Source organism: Xyrauchen texanus, chromosome 22 (assembly GCF_025860055.1).
Source record: "Xyrauchen texanus isolate HMW12.3.18 chromosome 22, RBS_HiC_50CHRs, whole genome shotgun sequence".
NCBI classification, from domain to species: domain Eukaryota; kingdom Metazoa; phylum Chordata; class Actinopteri; order Cypriniformes; family Catostomidae; genus Xyrauchen; species Xyrauchen texanus.
In genome coordinates, this window is record NC_068297.1 from 18,241,492 (window position 1) to 18,263,533 (window position 22,042).

General features: G+C 38.5%; 1 protein-coding gene across 3 annotated transcripts in view; it reads left to right on the forward strand.

Moving 5' to 3' along the window:
* Positions 1-22,042, forward strand: part of LOC127662728 (ribosomal protein S6 kinase 2 alpha) — a 106,436-nt gene that overhangs the window by 61,694 nt on the left and 22,700 nt on the right. Inside the window, exon 1 of one of the 3 annotated variants that reach the window (XM_052154026.1) lies at positions 21,138-21,278. The exons of 1 other annotated variant lie outside the window; for it this stretch is intronic. In XM_052154026.1, the coding sequence (XP_052009986.1) occupies positions 21,233-21,278 (46 nt within the window). In that variant the 5' untranslated portion in view covers positions 21,138-21,232. Of the gene's footprint in view, positions 1-21,137; positions 21,279-22,042 lie in introns of those variants that run through there. One more of the 3 variants, XM_052154025.1, reaches the window with a different exon arrangement.

Here is a 22,042-nt window from a genome sequence, read left to right on the forward strand (position 1 = left end):
TGTGATTGGTTGATTAGATAATTGCATTAATGAGAAATTGAACAGGTGTTCCTAATAATCCTTTAGGTGATTATTAGGAATATATATATATATGACTTGGGTCACATCTGTCCAATCAGCTGCTGGTCAAATCATGTCAATTATTTAAATTTACATCACTGTTATTGCTAGACGGCATAGCGGCAAATGTCCGAAAGAAAGTACAATAGTGGAGCACAATGAAAATACAAAGGTGAAAGTAACAATGTGACCAAGATATACTGAACAAAAATCCCTAATTTGACTGGATACTTCAAGATCTTCGCACAGGAGCAGCTAATCTGCAGAAGAAATATTCATGTGATCTAGAGGAGGATTTTGTGGACGAAATTGGACAATTTATCAAAGAAAACGAGGACACCTCAGCAAGGTCACTGCTGCTACTTATAAGAGCAAGAAAACTACAATTCTTGTTTCCAAATGTTGATATATAGCCAGCGGGGAGCACTCTTTTTCAAAACTGAGACTAATTAAAAATTGACTGAGATATGATGGGCAGGGCTTGACTGATAATCTGGCATACTGGCCATTTTCGACACACTTTGGGGGCGATCAGGGGTGGACTGGCCATCAGGAGAACTGAGCGGGCCGGTGGGTCGGCCGCGAAATGTGCCGAATGGGCCGCAATAAGCTAAAATGAGCCGCCGCATTATGCATATCGGACAACAAAACGGCGCCACGATATGCAGAAAAGGACAGTGACCCCCCATGCTCAAAAAGGTTTGGGCCAGTAGCCATGTAAAATCCAGGGCCGATTTATCTTCCCAGTCCATCCCTGACGATGGGCCAAAACCACCTGTCTCTGATGTCCATTGAAAATGACGTTCTGTGCAAATTGAATTTTACCAGCCTAATTAAGGACTTCTCTGCCAGAAAATCAAGATTTTTTTTTTTCGAAAGGTAGGAATATGCAACAATATGTACATATTTATTATTGTGCTGCTGTTTCATTATTGCTGTAATAATAACTATGTTATTATGTGCTGCTGCTGTGCTGCAGTTTTATGGCTTTTTTTTTAAACACAGTTTAGTGTATTGCACAGTGGTTTGAGTCTCAGTAATGATGTTGTGATTGGGCCTCAGTAAAACAGGGTGTTCTGCACTTATGCTGTAGCCTAAGCTAAAAGCAGTTACCAGCTTGCAGTTGAACTGTAAATGCGGGGAATTCTGTTGCTTTGCTGTTTTTAGTTACATATTTCCTTTGTAATAGTTTTGTGGCTGTGGTGGCAGAGGGTAATATCTGGTATTCTTTCCACTTACATCTCTGTTGATGTTAGTTTTGGTTGTAGTGCCGGTGTTTCTTGATTATAATTAAAGGGCTGCTTCTAAGCACTGGGACTTGTGCTTGTTTTTATTTGTGTTTTGTTTGTAATGTTCATTTCTCATTTGACCTATGTGGTGTGGTGGTAATTTTCTTTGGTCCACCACTTAAAGGAATGTAGAGGAAACACTGTAGTATTGGCTGTCTCAATGTGTGTGTGTGTCTGTGTGTCTGTGTGTCTGTGTGTGTGCCAGTTCACCTTACTATTTGCGTGTGGACCATGTATTGCACTAAATACATTTTTCCAGTAAAAATATTATGATTAAGGGGGGCCTCACACAAAGAGCAGCCTAGGGGCCCCTGACCACCTTAATCAACTTCTGGTCACACACACCATTAAAGAGCATAAATAAAAAAAAAAAATTTAATTCATGGTCTGTGTGTATATATATCAAAGGATGGGTTTTAATTAATGGATTGTCTTGTGAAATTATTCGTCTCAGTTCAGCACGGACTGACAAGCATGTTAAACCAAAGCAGAAAGCGAATGTCTATGACAAGCGCTTCTGCTCATAATTTTTTCAAAATAAAAGTTCCACATTGATTGAACTAATTTTTAAATGAATACGAACTTGACTTGTTGTAATATATAGAGATAGATAGATAGATAGATAGATAGATAGATAGATAGATAGATAGATAGATAGATAGATAGATCGATCTAATTAACTTCGTCTTCATCATAGGATTATCATATCGCATTTTCCAAAAACTTGTCGCATTTTTCCTCCCATATTGTGCAGCCCTACTATGTTTAGTACAAATTTATGAATTATTTAATCACTGTTAATGAATTACTGTTAACAATTACTCAGGTTGTGGATCATGGGATTTTTATTTGGAATTCATTCAAATCATAACATGCTGCGTAAACACTAGGAATGAGCTCGAGTACTTGGGTACTCGGACGTGGAAGTAATGATCGATCATGAAAACGATGATCGATTGTGATCACGCATGATGTGACTTTTCACTTAATTCGCAATTCAGTGACAATTACCTGACAACTAAACACACACGTGTCAAAGTGGGAGCTTATTTTAAATTTTAAAATTGAATACATTGTGATTTTGAGGAGTATATTGATTGTCCGAGACATCTCATAGTAAACAAACTGATATACACTGCAATGCTCATTACAATAATCAAAAGAGAATGTAATTAACCCTGTTTTGAACACCTGTCTCTGCAAAACGTTTGCTAAACACATTTTATTATTTAACATAACAACTTTGACTCGTTAATGGATATGATTCAATAAAAGTGAATGTTTGTCACTGAACCTCACTGCCATGGGTGCCTAAATGTTTGTATGACGTAACACACCTGCATCTAGACGAAATGGGAGTTGAAGATTTCAGCATGATTTTCCAAGTTAGAAGTATCACATAAAGTGTCATTTCGTTGCACTTTCCCCAGTTGAAATGTGGAAATTCTGACTCTCTGAGTTGAATGGAATGCTTCATGAATCATCACAGCAGCAACAATATGGAGCATCGCGGCTTTCCCCACACCAGGCGTGTGGCATTGAACTCAACACACATATACAGCAGGCGAGTGTTTCAAACGGCTCGACAGAGCGCATCTAAATGGAACATAATTCAGCATCTTCAAAACTGAACTTCAACTTAACACGCGTATTAAAAAGTGATGGTTAAGGCGTCTCCTGTTAAGCCATTTGAAAATAGACTGTTCGAGTCACTAAAAAAACAGGTGCATGCTTTACTAAGATTACTATGGTATCCTGAAGGAAGAACAGACAGACGTGCATTGTGCATATTCTTTCATTGAGTTGGGCAGCGACTCTTCACATAAATATGGTGTATTATATTTTTGATTATGCAATCTTTTGTACATTTTGTAACCGATTATTTTATAACAGCCTAAAATAATGAATAGGCAATACAACAACAAGACACAATGCAGCAGCCAAAGATGTTTGTCATGTTATTATATACAGTATGCAGTTATGTACATGTCATTGCCCCTCGGGTACTCGACGAGTAATTAGAGGAGTATTCGAGTAGACAAAATTAACAAAAATACCATCCTTAGTAAACACAGTACATAACACATCAGTTATCTGCTGAGAGGTTAGCTAAATGTGCCTTTGTGCTTTCCCAGTGATCATTGATGTAATTGTAGGTTGGGATGAAACATGTAGACTGGCGAATTAACAGTTCTTGTCATGTTGTACTTTAACACACTATACGGTGTATGTGTGCATCTCTGGTGTATCTATAGAGAAACAATTAATCTATAGAGTAACACTCCATGATTAATTACATTGAGCCTGCTTCATCTTTACAAGATGATGTCTGTGATTCTTATTCTGGCTGCATTCAAATACGTTGGCAGCTGACTTGTTGCCTTGGTGTGAACAGGGCTTTATTGCCTTATCAGTTAACGGCTTAACTGACAGCCTTTTTTTTCTAGTTAATTTTCTAGTTTTTGAACTCAGCCTCTGTGTTGCAGACACAGCACAGCATGCAAGTGACAGTGTATCCTCTAACAGCAGATGACTGTATAGGCAGTTATTTCAACATCTGCAGTCATGATTGCTGAATGCATTTGTGCTGAAATTAATTAATCAATGATTGATATGCTTGATTGATCAAATTACTAATGTCAGTTAATTGATCATCTTTAAATCATCAGCATCCCTAAAAAGTACCCAAGAGAGAGCTGTAGAGTCGTTGACACATTTTGGCGCGACACATGCTGATGCACTACATTTGAGTTCCTGCAACAATAGTGAGATTTGGTTGGGGTTTTCAGCAAATAATTATTAAAATTTCAGGCTATTTATTACACAATACTATTGTGTGACGTTAGAAGACTTTGAATATATGGTCAGTCCATCTCAAGTGGTCCAATATCTGTAAAGTTGGTTGCTTGACCACTTTTAATTTTCCTAATTTTGTTTTGAGTGATTACTTCTATGTATATTTTACTTTGTTTAACCACGACGGCCATCTTAATGTCATGGCACACAACAAATTTAAACAGCTGTTTATGTAAACCTTAATATCTCTGCTCAAAACTGGTAGTTTTGCAATACCAATACATAGAGGTAATCACTCAATGTTTTTGTTTTGTTTTTTTTAAATAGGAAAATTAAAAATAGTCAAGCAGCCTGTATTGAATCACTTGACATGGACTGACCCTATAGAGCATAAATTATACAGACTATTGTTGTATTCTGTTAAACATCTGCTTTTGTTCCACAAAAGAAAACAATATGGGCTTGAATGACACCGAATGGGTGAGTAATAGTGTGTTCATTTCACGTCAGATTTACAGTAATTACAAGATTCTGACTTGTAAAATTTGTTCACATCTTCGTAGAACTTATTACAAGTTGTAAATATGGAGTTCTATGAAAGCTCCTACCTGATAGTCATGACGTCATGTAAAAAGAGCCAATATTTTAATGCCTCAACAGTTTTTCTATTTCATACTTCTGTTTGATATGCTGTTTTATTATGCCATTGATACATGGAGAATTGTATCTTTTGTTCTAAACTATTTAGCAAGAAAATATAGATGGTGAATTAAACTAATTAATTCATGTAGTGATAAACATTTTGCTATTCAGCAACAAATCTGCTTTTGCGTTGTAAGTGTTATTATAGAAACAAATAACTTTCGAGGTCTGAGGACGTGATTAGCTCAGAGTACAATATATGAGCTGCCATCTCATAATTACAGTAATTCCAACATGACGTGAACTCACCGTAAATTATGACAATCTTCTGTTTTGGATGAACTGCCTTTAGTGACTAATCATTTAAATCGTTGAACTTGAATCCTGATTGGATGCTAAGCCTCCTGTTACTGTTTCAATTGGCTCAGCAAGTTTTTTTTATTAGCTGCTATTTTGTTTAGCCTACTTCTCCACTAAAACAAATGTTTGATGTGAGAGGATTGTAATCAGGTTAGTTTGTTTGTTTCATGCCATATACGCTTTGATGTTAGATGTTGGAAGTTTGTTTACATTTGTGTTGCTGAGAACCTTTGATGCGGCTGGATTTGTGTTAGACATATATTGTGTGGAGGCAGAAATAGATTCAGATGTCTGTAGGTGATGAAATGTGTTTTTTTATCACAGCTGTTTCAGCCTGAATTGAAGCATTTCCCTCCTCATGACCCTGCTGTCACTGTCAGACAAAAACTGCAAACAGATCTCTGCTCGAGGCTCAAGGATTCCTGCTGTGCCTTTGAATCTTTACCTCACAGAGGTTCACTTCGGTCAACAGAATGCTGTTTTACATTTACATTCAAAATTTACATTCTTTCCACGCTTGCTACTCTGTTGTCATATGACGAAGTCTCTTAGCTTTGTACAGATGCTTATGTAACGGTGGCCAGCTGATAGATAGCTGTGCAATGTATGGTGTAAGTGACTGATGCCTCCTTGTTAGCGCTCCCGCCTCCCATGCCGGAGATGCCGTTTCGAGTCCCGTACAGAACTGGTAGAACAGGAGCGTCACTCTTGCATCATTACTATAGCAACCAATGTAGATACACAGGACATTGACTACATTGTCTAAACATATGGATCTTATTTCATGTCTTACCAAATGTGCAGATTTATGTGCAGTGTGAACATAATCTTAGAATTCATTAGCTTTCTTCTACCATCTTTAGAAAGTTGAGTTTTCACAATATGTAGTCTTCAAGTTTTTTTCTTCTCCAGTTGTCAGTGTTTGTCAAGCGCAGTGTTGAGTTGAAGATTTCCTTTCAGTCTATACCTCTTCTCTGGCTCTTGTCGTGTTAAAGTGACAATCATGCTGTACTGCTGCAGTGCTTTAAATTACACACAAACAACTCTACCCCATTCATCAAACAGCCTGAAGAAATTAGAAAAGTCAGCCAGGCTTAAAGATGCCCTTCTGTACTTCACATCCGTCATCTGTTTAACTGCTCAGGATGCTGCTCTTCCTGGCCGACCTTCACACACTTATTTCAGGTGCAAGCGTGTCGTGATTTATCTTCACCTGAGATCTTAAACTACTGCCCTTGCTGTGAACACAGCACCCTTTTCCTTGCTTTACTCTGATTCATCTCCAGACATTCTTTCTACCCTCAGATCACTCTGGACAAAGCCGTGTGTTTCAGAGGTTTAATCATTACCCTTTATTGGCCCTCTATGTCTAAGGTGTGTTCGGCCTGCTGAAAACATTATCACACCAGATATTTTTTGTATCATTGGTCTTTATTGTAGGGTTGCTGATTGTTTAACAACGGCACACTGTGCTGGCTTTGTTGATTCAGATAATGTCAATATCGCAGAGTCACAAAACCGACACTGTATTTTAAAACGCTGTCTGTATGCTATCATATATGCGTAAATCTCATCCATTCCGCACAAAAGGTAAAAGACTGTGGCAGGAGGATGGTATTGATCTAAAACTCCTTACAGACTCTGAATACAATTACCTTTCACCTGTGCCCAATCAATGTAGAGGGTTCTTAGGGACTATTAGCCTAAAAACTGAAACTACATGTTCAAGATTGGGGGCTGGGGGGCATCGTAAGCTTCAGGCATTGAAAAATCTACATCTAGGCTATTGATTGAATATTTGTTATATTAAATGTTGGTTAATTTAAGGGCATTTATACATAGCTGTACAGCAAATTGCAGTGACAAAGCATCTGTAAGTCATTCCCTAAATCCAAAAGCACATACTGTCTGAGTGTATATTGCTGGATGCAGGACACCCTTCTCAGTCTGTAAAACAGAATGTTCTATAGGTATGCAGATGAGTAGTATGAATAGATTCTGAACATGCTTCATCTGGGAACATATAGGTGTTGTCCGTGACCTGAATAGAAGATGTAACAACATTGGATATAATCTATTCTGATTTTGTTATACAAGCACAACGTAACTTTCTTATTTCCATATAGCACATACAGCAGAACCGCCTAACATCTTGTTTTTAACTGGAAGCCTAATGCAGCCCATTTGTGATTATAATCTCAAAAGTTATGGCCAGTTGCACAGCCCACTAATAATGTTAAAGCACATAGAAGCAACGCCCACTACAACCAACAATATAGCTACTTGGTGGCCTCCAGAAATTACTATAATTTCAAGATATTTTATCCTCTGAGGGGAGCACAGGGCTCATAAGTCCTTGTCTTATTTCATTGTTTAAAATGACCAGCCATCTGGGACAGACTGTTATTTGGTGCCCATAAGAAAACATGAGGCATTGATGGTGTATTTTGGAGTCTGTGTGCATAGTGTTAAGAGTGCTGGGTTGAACAGATCATGCTTTATGAATTAACGAGTGGTGCTCTTCTGCTCTTGGGGGATAGCATTAAAATGCACAGAGGGTTGTGTGTGTGCATTAATCAGTTCCGTCTGGGTGGGTGGGTGTTTGCACGTAAGCATACGTCATATTTTCAAGTGTGTGTGTAGGTGTGTCCAGAGTCATTGTGATGCAAGTATTAAGGTCATCTGTTTTCTCTGTGCTACTTCTTTTTTCTATGCCCAGGTGTAAAAGACAGCAGCTCTGTGTGCTCTTAAAAATGAGTTTACCCAGTTTAACATTATCCATATTGTTCTGATCCAATGTTTTATCTGATTAAAACTAGTGGTTGTCACTATCAAAGATCATTGTGACATAATTGCAACACACAGCAGAGATGCATAAAAAATAAGAGAAATATATCCACTACCAAAACTGCTCCAGTGAGAAATCATTTGTATCTTTGGCTTTTTGTTGTAATCCAAATCACTAATAAAGCAACTGCGTGAAAACACGTTTTTGAAAGTTAAACTGTTATTGCTGTTATTATTGGTATTGCAAGAAAAATAAATAATTGATTTAAGGAATATAAAGACAGCTTTTTGGGTCTAAACTCCTGAAGAAGAACAGTCCAGTATCTCATACCAGTGTTCATACAGTATAGTGAAGTATACTTTGAAAGGCTAGCATTTGACTGTACACATACATTTGCAACAAAACCTGATTTTGTGCATGCGGCAAATAAAAAAAGGTTTAACCCTGAATCTAGGCACAGTTGGACAATTGGTGATCACAAATCTAGATCTGCCTGAGAAAAAAATCAGTCTCTTTAAGAAAACTGGCTGTTCTATTTATACTGTCTGTAAATGAGCGCATAATAATGAGAATAGAGACAAATGGCTTCTTTTTGTCATCCATGCTATTCGTGATTACAATGACATTATTAAAATAGATATATTAAGACACATTATTCAATGACAAATGGATTGCATGGATCTTGTCTTTGCACACCCATTATACGAAACGACTCAAATCAAAATTTTACTCTTAACATGGAGTGAAACGATGGTGAACTTCTTAGCCAATAAGCTACTCAATCACTGGTGAGTGCAATCTGAACATTTACCAGCCAGTGGCTAATCACAATCATTCTTAGTCGCATAGCGCAAATTTGGGTCTCATATGCGAATTATTTACTCTCATTGTAGAAAGTTGCACATAGGCCTATAGTAAAAGATTGATCTTGGGATTTAAAGGGGTCATATAATGCCATTTTTGTACAAGTTAATATGAATCTTTAGGGTCTAAATGAAAACTTTGTAATATACTTTTATTAAAAATTCTCATTAGTATTTTAAGAAAACACTAATTTTACCTGCTCAAAAACAGCTCTGTTTTCAGCACGCCGTTTCAGAGCATATGACTTTAAATGATAATGAGCTTTGGTCACCCCGCCCCTCCGTTCTGGAGTTATTCTCCGTATAACAGTTTTTTTGACATTACTTCTTAATCAGTAACATACAAGTAAACCAGGTGTAACTTAGTGTTACCATGTTAACTGTAACACCTGCGTACACAGTTTTTAATAACACAATAACCATAACGCGTTGTTCATTATAAACGTTATGAATTATATTGAGAACGTCGTGACGTTATGGAAAACATGCCGTAATGTACCCTGAGTGTAAATATTAGCCACATTCATTGTGAAGCGTGCAAGCGATTTGCAAAGATTAATATAAAGGTTAATAAAACGTTACACTTACTTCTTCTGGAGGTGCAGAGGGAATATAAATAGTTGGTACCGAATCTTTTTTCAGCAGCAGCTTCTTAGCAAAACCAGCTTTATACTGACCCTCGTTTATAAAGCAGTCTGGTGAAAAATGATTCGCGCAAACATGAACGCATTGACAATATTCCCATCGTAAACAAAACTCAGCCACTGCGTCTTCAGCGGTTCAGATTTAGGAACATCAAAATGACTGCTGTGTTCGTTATTACACCGAAGAACAGAATACCACAATCGCTTAAGCGCCATTCTGCTCCAGTGTATCAACAGTGATGACCGACTATGATTGACAGCTCAGCTCACGAGCAGGGCGGTCTGTGTTGAAACACTGCTGTCAATCAACAATCCTGGGAGGGGCGTCCGACCGTGTGACGTCACACGGTCGAACGGCTCGGTTTGAGGCAGGGGAAAATATATAAGGAGATTAAATCAAAAACACTGGATGGATTTTTATCATAATAGGATGGTTGTGTACAGGCACAGCCAACACACATTTCAGTACAATCAACTTGAAAAAGTGCATGTACCATTATATGACCCCTTTAAGGATTGATATTGAGATTGTTTAAATGAAGATTGCAAGGCAACAGAAAATCAATATTTTTACCCAGTCCTAGTTAACTTAAAACAGTTGACAAATAACACCGAAAATAACATCCTTGTAATAATATAATTAGATGCATACATTTGAACCTTGTAACTACTCCGAACATTTGGAATTCAATAAAAAAAAATTTTAACAAATAAATTCTATTTCTATGTCAAATTGTCATATTGGCATAAAAACTAAATCTAATTTCCTTTCAAGCAAACAAGATGCTCTTTTGAACATTATCATAATGATGGTGGGATTATAACATGGATCAACTCAAATTGTTATGCTGATAATAGAATTTGTAATGGCATAAAATTAGAAGCAAGTATAAAGCTAATATGCATGACATTTTTAAGCACGTTTTCGCTCCATTTCTTTTCACTTAAATATTCATTAGTGTGACATGTGATTTTTTTTTTTTAAAGTGCAAATATTCCATATAATCTATCAGTAAATGAGTTCATAAAAATGCATATAGGATAATTATACAATAATTAGAAAGATCTTGTTTAACATACAATAGATTTAGCTAAAGTATAGCACTGCTGTCCCCTATTGCATTTCAACAACACATATTGTATACTGTCCATGTATAATACACATTGCATTGTTGCAAATGCATATTGTTATAAAGAGCCCTCTGATGCTCCCATGGCTCTCCTCTGCAAACATGTCTCCATCCTGACAGCAGTTTCCATGGTTACTCTGCTCATCCTCATCGCTACGGTGACTCCCGTTATTTCTGACACCCCCTGCTACCCCAATCTTCCATTCACACCTGACTTGTTTAACTCATTCACAAATCTCAGACAGGCTCTACAAACAGGCTTCTGTCATAAAGCCACCAGTGCTGCAATTACTTTTTCATATCGCTGATTCACTAAAACACAGATATACACCTTCTGCATCTCCTCCCTGATGTAATAAATGTCTTAAAGTGAGAATAAAATGTTATGTTGAATGGTAGCAGAAGCTGTAGTTTAGTGATATGAAGAAAGCTGTTCTCTTATGTGCTTTTCCACTTTAAAAATGGTTCTGTTTGTCCTTTTCATGTAAAGTATTGTATGAACTTGTACTTAAGGGGAATCTGAGGTGTGTGTTTGTGTGTGTGTGTGTGTGAGAGACATGTGTGAACTTGAACAAATGCTAGTGTACATTTTGGGGATGTTAAAATACTTCCTGTTGCAGCTTAATGTGTAGAAACAACTTTGTAAGTAATTTGTATATTGATTTCTCCAAAAAGTGTAAACACTGTGGTGCTGTGGCATATCTGTGGCAAATGAAATAAAACAATTCAGTATTTTTGCATTTACATTTGGTGATGCTAGTGGCACAGAAATTACTAATTTCATCTTTAATGTTGTCAGAAGTATTTACATTAACATTTGTACTTCTTAATGGGCACTTTCCCTCCAGAGTGACTGACTTGCATATCTCAAGTTCAATAACCAGAATTGAAGGATTCATTATAGTTTCTCTATCCCTTTCTTGCTCTTTCACCCTCTTTTCATTTGTATTTTTTCTTCTCTGTGCTATCTCCAGAGCAGTGTACTGCCTTTGAACTTGGTATTCAGCTCACAAGGTCATGATGTGACCTTTATCCTTAGGAAGTATAATGTATTATGTGATATTGATCCCATATATTGATATGATATTTGAAATTAAAATGAAAGAAATGTGTCCAATCAATGAGGTTAACCAGAGGGTGTCTGAAACGTGACTCTATTACAAAACAGTTCAATTATAATGCTTAATTAGGTACAAATTGTTCCATTATAAATATATACTCACATTTAAAGAGCAAATATGAAGAACAGAATGAGTTTACAGGTTCATTTATATTTCTTCTATAAAATCTTGTTGAAAGATTAAACTGTTAAAAGCATTACAGTTCACAAAGTTTACCGTTACAATTATACAGTAAAAGCTTTCCCGTCTGTGTACTTAACTCTCTATTCAGATGTTTTAGTGGCTGAAACATTTGGATAAAAGAAACGAATTTACAAACCAATGATCTCTCCTCTCCAATCCGAAACCACTAATTTTTAGCCCCTCCAGACTAGACATGACTCACTCCAAACTCTCTGAATGTATTTGCATTTTAACAGCCTATTATGTTTCAGTATTGAGTGTCAAACAGGCTGTTCACTTAAAGGTGCAGTGTGTAAGATTCAGAAACCCTTGTTATTAATGACACTTGTGGCCGTTAAGTGAACTGCAGCTACCTGTTGCTCGTGATCGCGTGCACACTCTCCATAGGGACGCGAGCGAGCATCAACCAAAACAAAGAGACTGAACGTGATCCACTGGCATCATGCTGACAGATGAGGTAGCATAATTAAAATTACACAGTTCTGATTGTTTTACTACAAACTTTGAGACTATATATTTTATTTGACTCTCCAGTTCTGGAACAGGGCTAAAATAAAGTGTGGATATAAGTCTGACTTTGCAAGATTGTAGTTTGAATAATCACTATTCTTTGCATGATACATAGGCTATCGTATAAATGCAGTCAATGTCGGCAAAATCGACCCGCTCCCTTCGCATGAAAAACATAATAGGCAACCTAGGAAGTCCGGGAAGGACTCATTTTTTAAGTTGTGTTACAAGCCGTTCACACATTGGCAAAAAAAAAGGTTATTACATTAAAATGTTACATACTGCACCTTTAAACAGTGTGGTTAAATCCATCTGCTCTTTCCAGTACTTACACCTATATGATTTGCATAGGCGCTACCACTTGCTGTCCTTTTCCCCATGTACTGCATAAGAATAATTTTTTTTGTCTTGCTATTTGACAAATGTCATTGGAGGTGATTCACAATCACAGTCAGAACTAATGATGGGTTGTACAAGAACAATGTCAACATTGCAGTACACCTCAGAGAGCGGTATGACATTACAAAGACTATGCTGATGCCCTACATTTTTTGTTATTATTTTATTTATTTATTTTCATAAATTGGGAACTTTTTGTTGATCTTTTGGGTCAAATAAGAAGCATTGTATGCTATCCCACATGTTGGTACCAATTAAATATTTTTTTTGTTTTTGAGTTTCAGGAAATCAATAAAATTTCCAGGCCTTAAAAAGTCATGGAAAATAATAAAATAAGTCACAAGAAATGCATGGGAATTTCTATACTGCCCTGCAAAAGCAAGATGTAACAACTACACATTTTGTCAAAATTGAGTCATAACTGAAAACAGGTCTCTTAGACCATGATCTGTCTTGTGATAAACAGGTTTGGCTTAACTATGTCAAATAAAAAAAAAAGTAACATTTTATAACTTTTAAGTGATTTTCTCCGATTCAGAATCTGATATGTTGCATGTTCTGATACCCTTGTTTGAGGACGAGTACAAGTACGATACTTCCTTTTCACTACTCACCGACGCCAATACCTGTTTTTTATTTTTTTATTTCATATCAACAATTTATTTCGGTTTTCTCATCTAAATGGTGTAAATAATTTAATTCATTACAACTTTTATCAAATTAAAATTGAACAATTAATTTACAAAATAATATTGTATTATTTTTATCAAATTAAGTGCTTTAATACCACACAGCACAATCCAAAATATAACATTGATGCTCTGTTACAATTGATTTATTATTATTATTAGTAGTAGTAGTATTAGAATATTACATAATAAAACAAGCTTTTATTTTGGAGTGAAGCCCTTTCCGTTTCTATGTGTTTTTGAAGAGAGCTTCTCACTTTCAGAAAAGCAGGTTGCTGCCTGGCCCAATGTGATTTATTAAAATGCTAAAGGCTGCCATTTAATGAAATGAATATAAAGTCTGCATGTGCTTTGCGCTAAAAAGTTATCTGCTACAAATCAAAACGAAATGCTCTTGACGGTGTTTTATGAGCCAAATAAGTGATGAGCAGCCAGCATCGGCAAAACACTGGCTCCTCACATTTGAAGCGCGCAGCATGTGCGTGCAAACTATATATTTATCTCATTAAATCACAGTATTTGCAGTTTAATAATCACACTAGGACATAATGTGATTTTAATTTGTGCACTGAATGTTTACGGAATTACATTTGTATGTCAGGTGGTATAGTTTTTTGGTATTGAAGCACATTTACGAGCAGAAGTATCAGACCAGATTCTGCTACCCGTATCGGTATCAGGGCATCTCTAGTTTCTGACATAGAAATGAACATCCAACCACCGCAATCTCTCTAAAATTATTTAACTAAATTATTTTGACATGTCCTGTTCACTAGCAAGTTTTTTTTTTTTTTACTGAAGATATCAGGATTAAAGCTGTTTTCAGTATGACTGGTGATGAGCTTAAGGAGTATGTATCCACCCATGTGCTCGCATGCTGAAGTAAAGGGTGTGGAATGTTGTGTATTTGTGCAATTTGTCATGAATGATCTGTTGCTGGAAATAAAAATGGCTCTGGGGTATGATCCTAAAAGTCATAATAAATCTCAGTATAATCCACTGGATTTTAGCCTTTTAATAATGTGATAGAACAGCCTTGTACTTCAAACACTGATATTTCTGTTGGTTATCCTTGCTGGAAAACAATCGGCTTAAACCAGCCTAAGCTAGTGTGCTGGTCTAAGGTGGACTCCTTGCCTAACCAACTGAAAAGTGCTCCGAATCCCTCTAAACCAGCTAATTGATCAGCTTGACCTGCTGTGAGACCTGTTTCAGCTGGCTAGAGCTGTTTTTCGTTAATGAGCAAAGATGATAAAGAAATCTCTAACATGTATGCAGACTAAATCAAAGGTTTATTTGATTCCTAGCAGATAATATCAGAAAAAGGTTTTACAGTGAACAGATAAAATCTCGATCAATAGAATCTGATTATCCATGATTGTACTTAAGAAAATTTGTGTTGTGCATTTGCAGAAAATCACCTCATATGTCTGGGTCTTGAGCTCTGAAAGAGCACTTTGATCTCTGCAGGAGTGTCTAGCGTTCAATATTGTCTCTGACAGTAATAAGATTGACTGAACTGAGCTGCTCTGTTTCATGCCAGTCACTGCCTCAGGTTATAGATGCTTGTTCAGACTGAATTTACCAAGGATTGGATGGGTTTAGGTCAGATAATGGCACAATAGTCCTTTAAATTACCATGATATTGAATTAAATCGGTGTGTCCCTGATGATGAAGAGTCATCAGAGGGAATGAAAGATGTTTGTTTTATTTAAAAGCAAAGGATTTACAAAGCCTACATTAATCTGTACTTTCAAGTCATATTTTGAGCTTTCTGTAAGTTGGAAAGGTTAAATTCACAATTCTCTTTGAATTGAATTTGAATGCATTTAAACATGCATCAATTATTTATCTCTACTTCAGTTTTGCATCTGCCACATTTTAGAACCACTGAACTTCCGTTTTCTTTTCACTTTTTTTCTGCAACACACTCTCGCACTTTGCAGATTAAGAGTTTATCTTTTTCAACTTTCTCTCCTTCCTCCTTCTGTTCTATTATACTGCCTTACTTTATTGATGTAAGCCACTGGTTTTATGTCCATATTTAGTCATTTCTCATGAGAAAATAACTTTAATGAGCCTTCAGCGTGCTCGAGAGCCTTGATTCCGCCGCACATAGCGCTGCGCTGCCCTCTAGCGGCCGGTTCCAAAACTGCGCCTACACTTCCAAATCAGCAGACACTAGAACAGGGGTCAATGGTAGATCTAAGTGGTAGGCTAGATGTATCATGATTTATATAAAACAAACTATGGCATTTTTTTTAATTATAAACAGTAGATCTACTCCAAAAAATGTAAAAACAATAAATACAAAATATAATTTTGTATATATTGGAACAAAAATGTATTCTATTCCCTCACTCCCCTAATGTAGCCTATGACAAATTGAATAGAGCTGAAGTACTGACATGATAATATTTATTATCAATCTATTCCTGCCTAAAGTAAAGTTAGTGTTACTATAGTAAATTCAAGGGTAGTGATGTAGAATTTTGTGCTGAATTCAAATGGTTTCCACTTCTTGCACCTTGCTTCTCACTGATTCTTGCAAAGCTGAGAGTTTAAGAGCTTGAGGTTGAAGAGATTTGCACTCACGCTGCTCTGTTCATTGAGCCGTATCCATCTACAGAGCCATACAGGTGCATTAGCTGAGGTTGTGACTCCACCTGTGTATTTGACGCTGCTAAACCAGATACTTCAGATGCGTTGCTAGACTTCGATATCAGATGAACTGCGGTACAAATGTGTACCAACTCATATAGAGAAAGATGGTCACTTTCTCCAAGACCATCACCACACGCTCCAACCAGAAGCCGTGGATGACTGCGGAGGTGCGCACGCTGCTGAGGTCCCGAGACTCCGCCTTCAGAGCAGGCGATAAGGCAGCCCTAAGAATAGCTAGGGCCAAACTGTCACGGGCAATCAGAGAGGCAAAGCGCGCATGCGCCCAGAGAATCCACAGTCACTTCCAGGACAGCGGTGACACGCGCGCATGTGGCAGGGCATCCAGGCCATCACCAACTACAGGACAACATCAGTTGCCTGTGACAAAGATGCCTCCCTTCCAGATGCGCTGAACGACTTCTACGCTCGGTTTGAAGTGCAGAACGACGTGATGGCGAGGAAGTCCACCCCTCCTCCCAACGACAAGGTGCTCTGTCTTACCACGGCAGATGTGAGGAAAACTCTACGTAGAGTCAACCCACGGAAGGCTGCTGGACCAGACAACATTCCTGGCAGAGTGCTCAGAGGATGTGCAGACCAGCTAGCAGATGTTCTTACCGACATCTTCAACATCTCTCTGAGCAGCGCCGTTGTTCCAACGTGCTTCAAGGCCACCACCATCATCCCCATGCCAAAGAAGTCTTCAGTGTCCTGCCTCAACGACTACCGTCCCGTCGCGACTTACACCCATCATCATGAAGTGCTTCGAGAGGCTCGTCATGAGGCAGATTAAGACCCAGCTGCCCCCTCACTAGACCCACTGCAGTTTGCGTGATCGTTCAAACCGTTCAACGGACGATGCCATCACCACAACCCTCCATCTGGCCCTCACCCACCTAGACAATAAGGACTCATACGTTCGAATGCTGTTCATAGATTTCAGCTCAGCATTCAACACAATCATTCCCCAGCACCTGATTGGAAAGCTGAACCTGCTGGGCCTGGACACCTCCCTCTGCAACTGGATCCTGGACTTCCTGACTGGGAGACCTCAGTCAGTCCGGATCGGGAACAGCATCTCCACCACCACCACACTGAGCACTGGGGCCCCCAGGGCTGTGTGCTCAGTCCACTGCTGTTCACTCTGCTGACTCACGACTGTGCAGCAATGCACAGCTCGAATCACATCATCAAGTTCGCCGATGACACAACCGTGGTGGGTCTCATCAGCAAGAACAACGAGTCAGCATACAGAGAGGAGGTGCAGCGGCTGACGAACTGGTGTAGAGCCAACAACCTGTCCCTGAATGTCGACAAAACAAAAGAGATGGTTGTTGACTTTAGGAGAGCACAAGGTGAACACACTCCGCTGAACATCGACGGCTCCTCTGTGGAGATCAGTCAAGAGCACCAAATTCCTTGGTGTTCACCTGGCGGAGAACCTCACCTGGTCCCTCAACACCAGCTCTATCACCAAGAAAGCCCAGCAGCGTCTCTACTTTCTTCGAAGGCTGAGGAAAGCACATCTCCCAACCCCCATCCTCACTACATTCTATAGAGGGACTATTGAGAGCATCCTGTGCAGCTGCATCACTGCCTGGTTTGGGACTTGCACCGTTTCGGACCGCAAAGCCCTGCAGAGGATAGTGAGGACAGCTGAGAAGATCATTGGGGTCTCTCTTCCCTCCATCAAAGACATTTACAAAAAACACTGTATCCGCAAAGCAACCAGCATTGTGGACGACCCCACACACCCCTCACACAAACTCTTTACCCTCCTCCCGTCTGGCAAGAGGTACCGAAGCATTCGGGCCCTCACGGCCAGACTGTGTAACAGCTTCTTCCCCAAGCCATCAGACTCCTCAATACTCAGAGACTGGTTTGACACACACGTGTCCTGAGTTGCACTTTAATAACTGTCACTTTATAACTGTCTGCTACCTCAATAACTGCTATGTGCATAGAACATTATCTCATAGTATGTTATGTTTACATTTTTAGAAACTGTCATCTTTTTGCACTACTGAGTACTGGTCGGCGCTGCACTGTCTATTGTCCTGTTCATTGTCAGTAATTTGTTGTACTGTCCTGTACTTTTTGCACATGTTTGCACGTGCACTTTATATAGGTATATATAGGTAGTTTATATAGGTATTTTATTTCGTTGTGTAGTCTCATGTGGTCCTGTGTTGGTCCTTTGTTGTTTTTATGTAGCACCATGGTCCTGGAGGAACGTTGTCTCGTTTTGCTGTGTACTGTACTAACTGTATATGGTTGAAACGACAATAAAAACCACTTGACTGATATAATTGAGAACCAACTGATATATTCCAAGTCTAGATAAATGTTTTAATGCAAAGAGGAACATGACAATATATTTGATTATTATGACTGATAATGCCCCCCATTTGTAACCTAACACCCCCTTTCTACTAATTTGGCATCCTTTGAACGCCCCCTGGGGGGCTGTACCGCCCCCGCTGAGAACCACTGCACTAGAACAATGCATGCCTCTTAAACTATGAAGTGCTCAGTTACTGACCACCAATCCAACTAGACTATTGCTCATTACAATCTCATGTTTATTCACCCTGTCACTGAGGTCTGTATACATGGCCCTATTCATGCACACTTTTCACTGATCAAAGAGGCAAGAAAAATTTTTCCCACTTCATGTCTGCCAATTAATTATTAAGCCTCTTCTAGCCCTTTGGCAGCCGATTGGCATGACTGATACACATCGCTTCCGTTTGTCATTTTTTCTCACAGCGGCTCACAACCATACACACCAGCTGCGAGTGTCTTTGTTCAGAATGAGCAGTTCTGTAAAACCAGTGCAACAGATGGCCACACAAAGAGACCAGTCGCATGTGGCTCCTGCTAGGAAACTCTGCAGAGCCTGGTGCTAAGCAACACATGCTGAGATGTGAGTGTTGTTCAGACAGGGCTGGCCTGGGAAGAGAAATCGGCCCAGGATTTTACATAGCAACTGGCCCAAAAATTGTTTGGGGCCTCCCCTGATCGGCCCCAAAGTGCGTCAGCCCAAAGGAAAAATGCCTGGTATGCCAGATTACCAGTCCAGCCCTGTTCATATCCTTTGTAGTAGAGGTTTCATGGCCTGTGCAGGGCTGTGATTCCCAGCCAGGGGCATGTGTACTCCAGGGAGTACATAACCAGGTTCCAAGGGGGAACCTGGAAAGACTTTGCTTGTTAAACCTATGAAGCAGAAATATAAAACATAAAATAAGTAAAATTCAGTAGATACAAATAATGATGCTACAATTTCTAAACAACTGCAAAGAGAATTGTCCCCCGAACCATCAAAGCTTGTGAAAGACAAACTCCGGTGTCTTAAGGGAGCTTAAGCTAGTCAGTATGGTAAAATGAGTGACTCAAAATAAGTAAAATATTGTACCAACTATACCTGACTAAATTATAATATTTAAAAAAATATCACCTTTTGTAAGGGACTTACAAACTTGACAGTCAATTCAAGCCCATTTCACAATATTTAATGTTCATGGTCTTTTTATAAGCGTAATTAAAGGAATAGTTCACCCAAAAATTCTCTCAGTCACACCCTCATGCGAGATGTGTATGACTTTCTTTCTTATAAACACAAACAAAGATTATAAACTATAATCACTGGCTTCCTGTAACGTCCGTCCATGCGTTCACAAGAGAGTCGAGTTCCGGCATATGACATAGGCATAGCGCTAGCTTCGGTGAGAAGTGACGAACACGGAAGTGAGCATTATTTACAACAAAGGAAAACTGCGGAAAGAAGTGGGTTGTTGTAGATTTCTATTAGTCTTAAAATGGTGCGTTCGTCCATCTATCCAGTCATTCCAATCATCCATTCATGGCAGCAAACTCTCTCAGACTCTGTTGGCATTACCTTGCATTTCCTGCATAAGCACCACCACATCTCCCATACTCTCCATCTACCAGATTCTTTTGTTTGTGCCTGCAGCCTCCTCCATCTCCCAGAGACCCTGGACGGTGTACTCTGGTTCAAACAAATAGGACTGGGCAAAAAACTCGATCTCCTCTTCTCTTATATCGAAATATTTTCCTTTAAAAATACTCATTGTTGACTTCTAATTCGTGACCGGCATTTTGTTTTGCTCTATTCTCTCACCGGAGCTTACACTACGTCATACGCCGGAACTCGACTCTCTTGTGAACGTGCGGACGGCCATTACAGGAAGCCAGTGATTATAGGTTATAAAGTTATAAATATGGATATTTTTCTTACAAAAACGCATCACTTCGCTTTAGAAGGCCTTTATTAACCCACTGGAGCCGTATGCATTACTTTTTTAATGGATAGATGCACTTTTTTGGGCTTCAAAATCTAAGGTACCATTCACTCCCATTAAAAAGCTTGGAAGAGACAGGATATTTTTTAATATAACTCTGATTGTGTTTGGCTGAAAGAAGAAAGTCATATACACCTAGGATGGTTTGAGGGTGAGTGACTTATGGGATAATTTTCATTTTTGGGTCAACTAACCCTTTAATTGTCTTGTTAAGGGTTTTCACGATTAATTGTCATATTTCTTAAGGTGTGCTTTTTTTCTGCATGTGTGCTTCGTACACCTTAAGAAGTCATTTTTACACATTTAACTTAATACAAAAATCTAATAAAAAAATATGTGATTTCCTTATAAGGCTTTAAAAATGTATGAATGGCATGAAAAATTATGTTTTAAATATCAAAATATTTCTAAATACTTAAAATGTGTCTCTTTTTGGTCAGCTTTAGTTTTGGTCAATTTTACATTTACAAATGTAAGTTTATTTTATACTCATTTATACTCAAAACATTTTATGTTTTTGTGTGGAAAGATGTCTGTGTCAGCAAGAGGGAGGAACAGAGTGACCCATGTTTTGACATGTGGTTTTTCTCTGAAGTTTCACCATTTCCTCCACTGTCATCTGAATACACATCACTATTCTTAAACTCACGTTTTTTTCTCCATTTCTCCATTTCTCATAACTCAAGAGGTCTGTGTTCTAGAGAGAGAGAGGGAGCTCAGTAACAAACCTCGCTGAAGCCGCTGTTTTCATTGACATGGGTCAGGGTGGAGATGTGGAGGCATATCTTCCGCACCAAGCCACACATGCAACAGGCAAGTGTACCTGTCCTTTACCTGAGGGATTCGAAAGCTGGCAGGGGAGCAGAGAAGTGTGTGTTTAGGAGTTGAGGAAGAGGGGAGATGTGACTGACAGAAAACTAACAGAAAGAGTGGAACAGGAAAACGCAAAATCTTGCTTTTCCGCTAACCTGCTAAGATATCACACCTGTGTTACCCAACTTGTTCAGTTGTGGTTAGGAAAGTCCAGGCATGTTTTAAGGTTTCATTTGTGCTGTTAGGACTGAGGATTTTGTTGGACATTTTAATGTTTGAAGATTAAATGTAGTTTTTGCAGCAGTTTTTATTTTATTAAGCATGCACATCCCTCATGTTTCACAGCTTTAAAAAATTTAAATTTGCGTGACCAAACTCTGGTTTGAATTTGTGAAACAGGAAACGTCTGGTTTATGATGCACAAGCTGCAGTCTGTAGCTTCATAAATTGTTCAGCATTGTGAAACACAAGAATAGTCTAGTTTTAGTTCAACTTGATATAATGGAGAGCATTAGCAATGTTAGCTATTACAGAACAAGATGTTGGCCTAATGACACCGGAAGTGTGATGACAGATGACATTGTGTGTTTAACTGTTAACCCTTGTGCGACCTTTTTTGCATTTTAATTTTTTGTTTTTTTCGATCATTTTGTTGTGTTAAAGGAATAGTTCACCCAAAAATGAAAATTTGCTGATAATTTACTCAACTTCAAGCCATCCAAGATGTATCAGAGTTTCCTCATCAAAATTTTCCTCATCAGGTTTTTA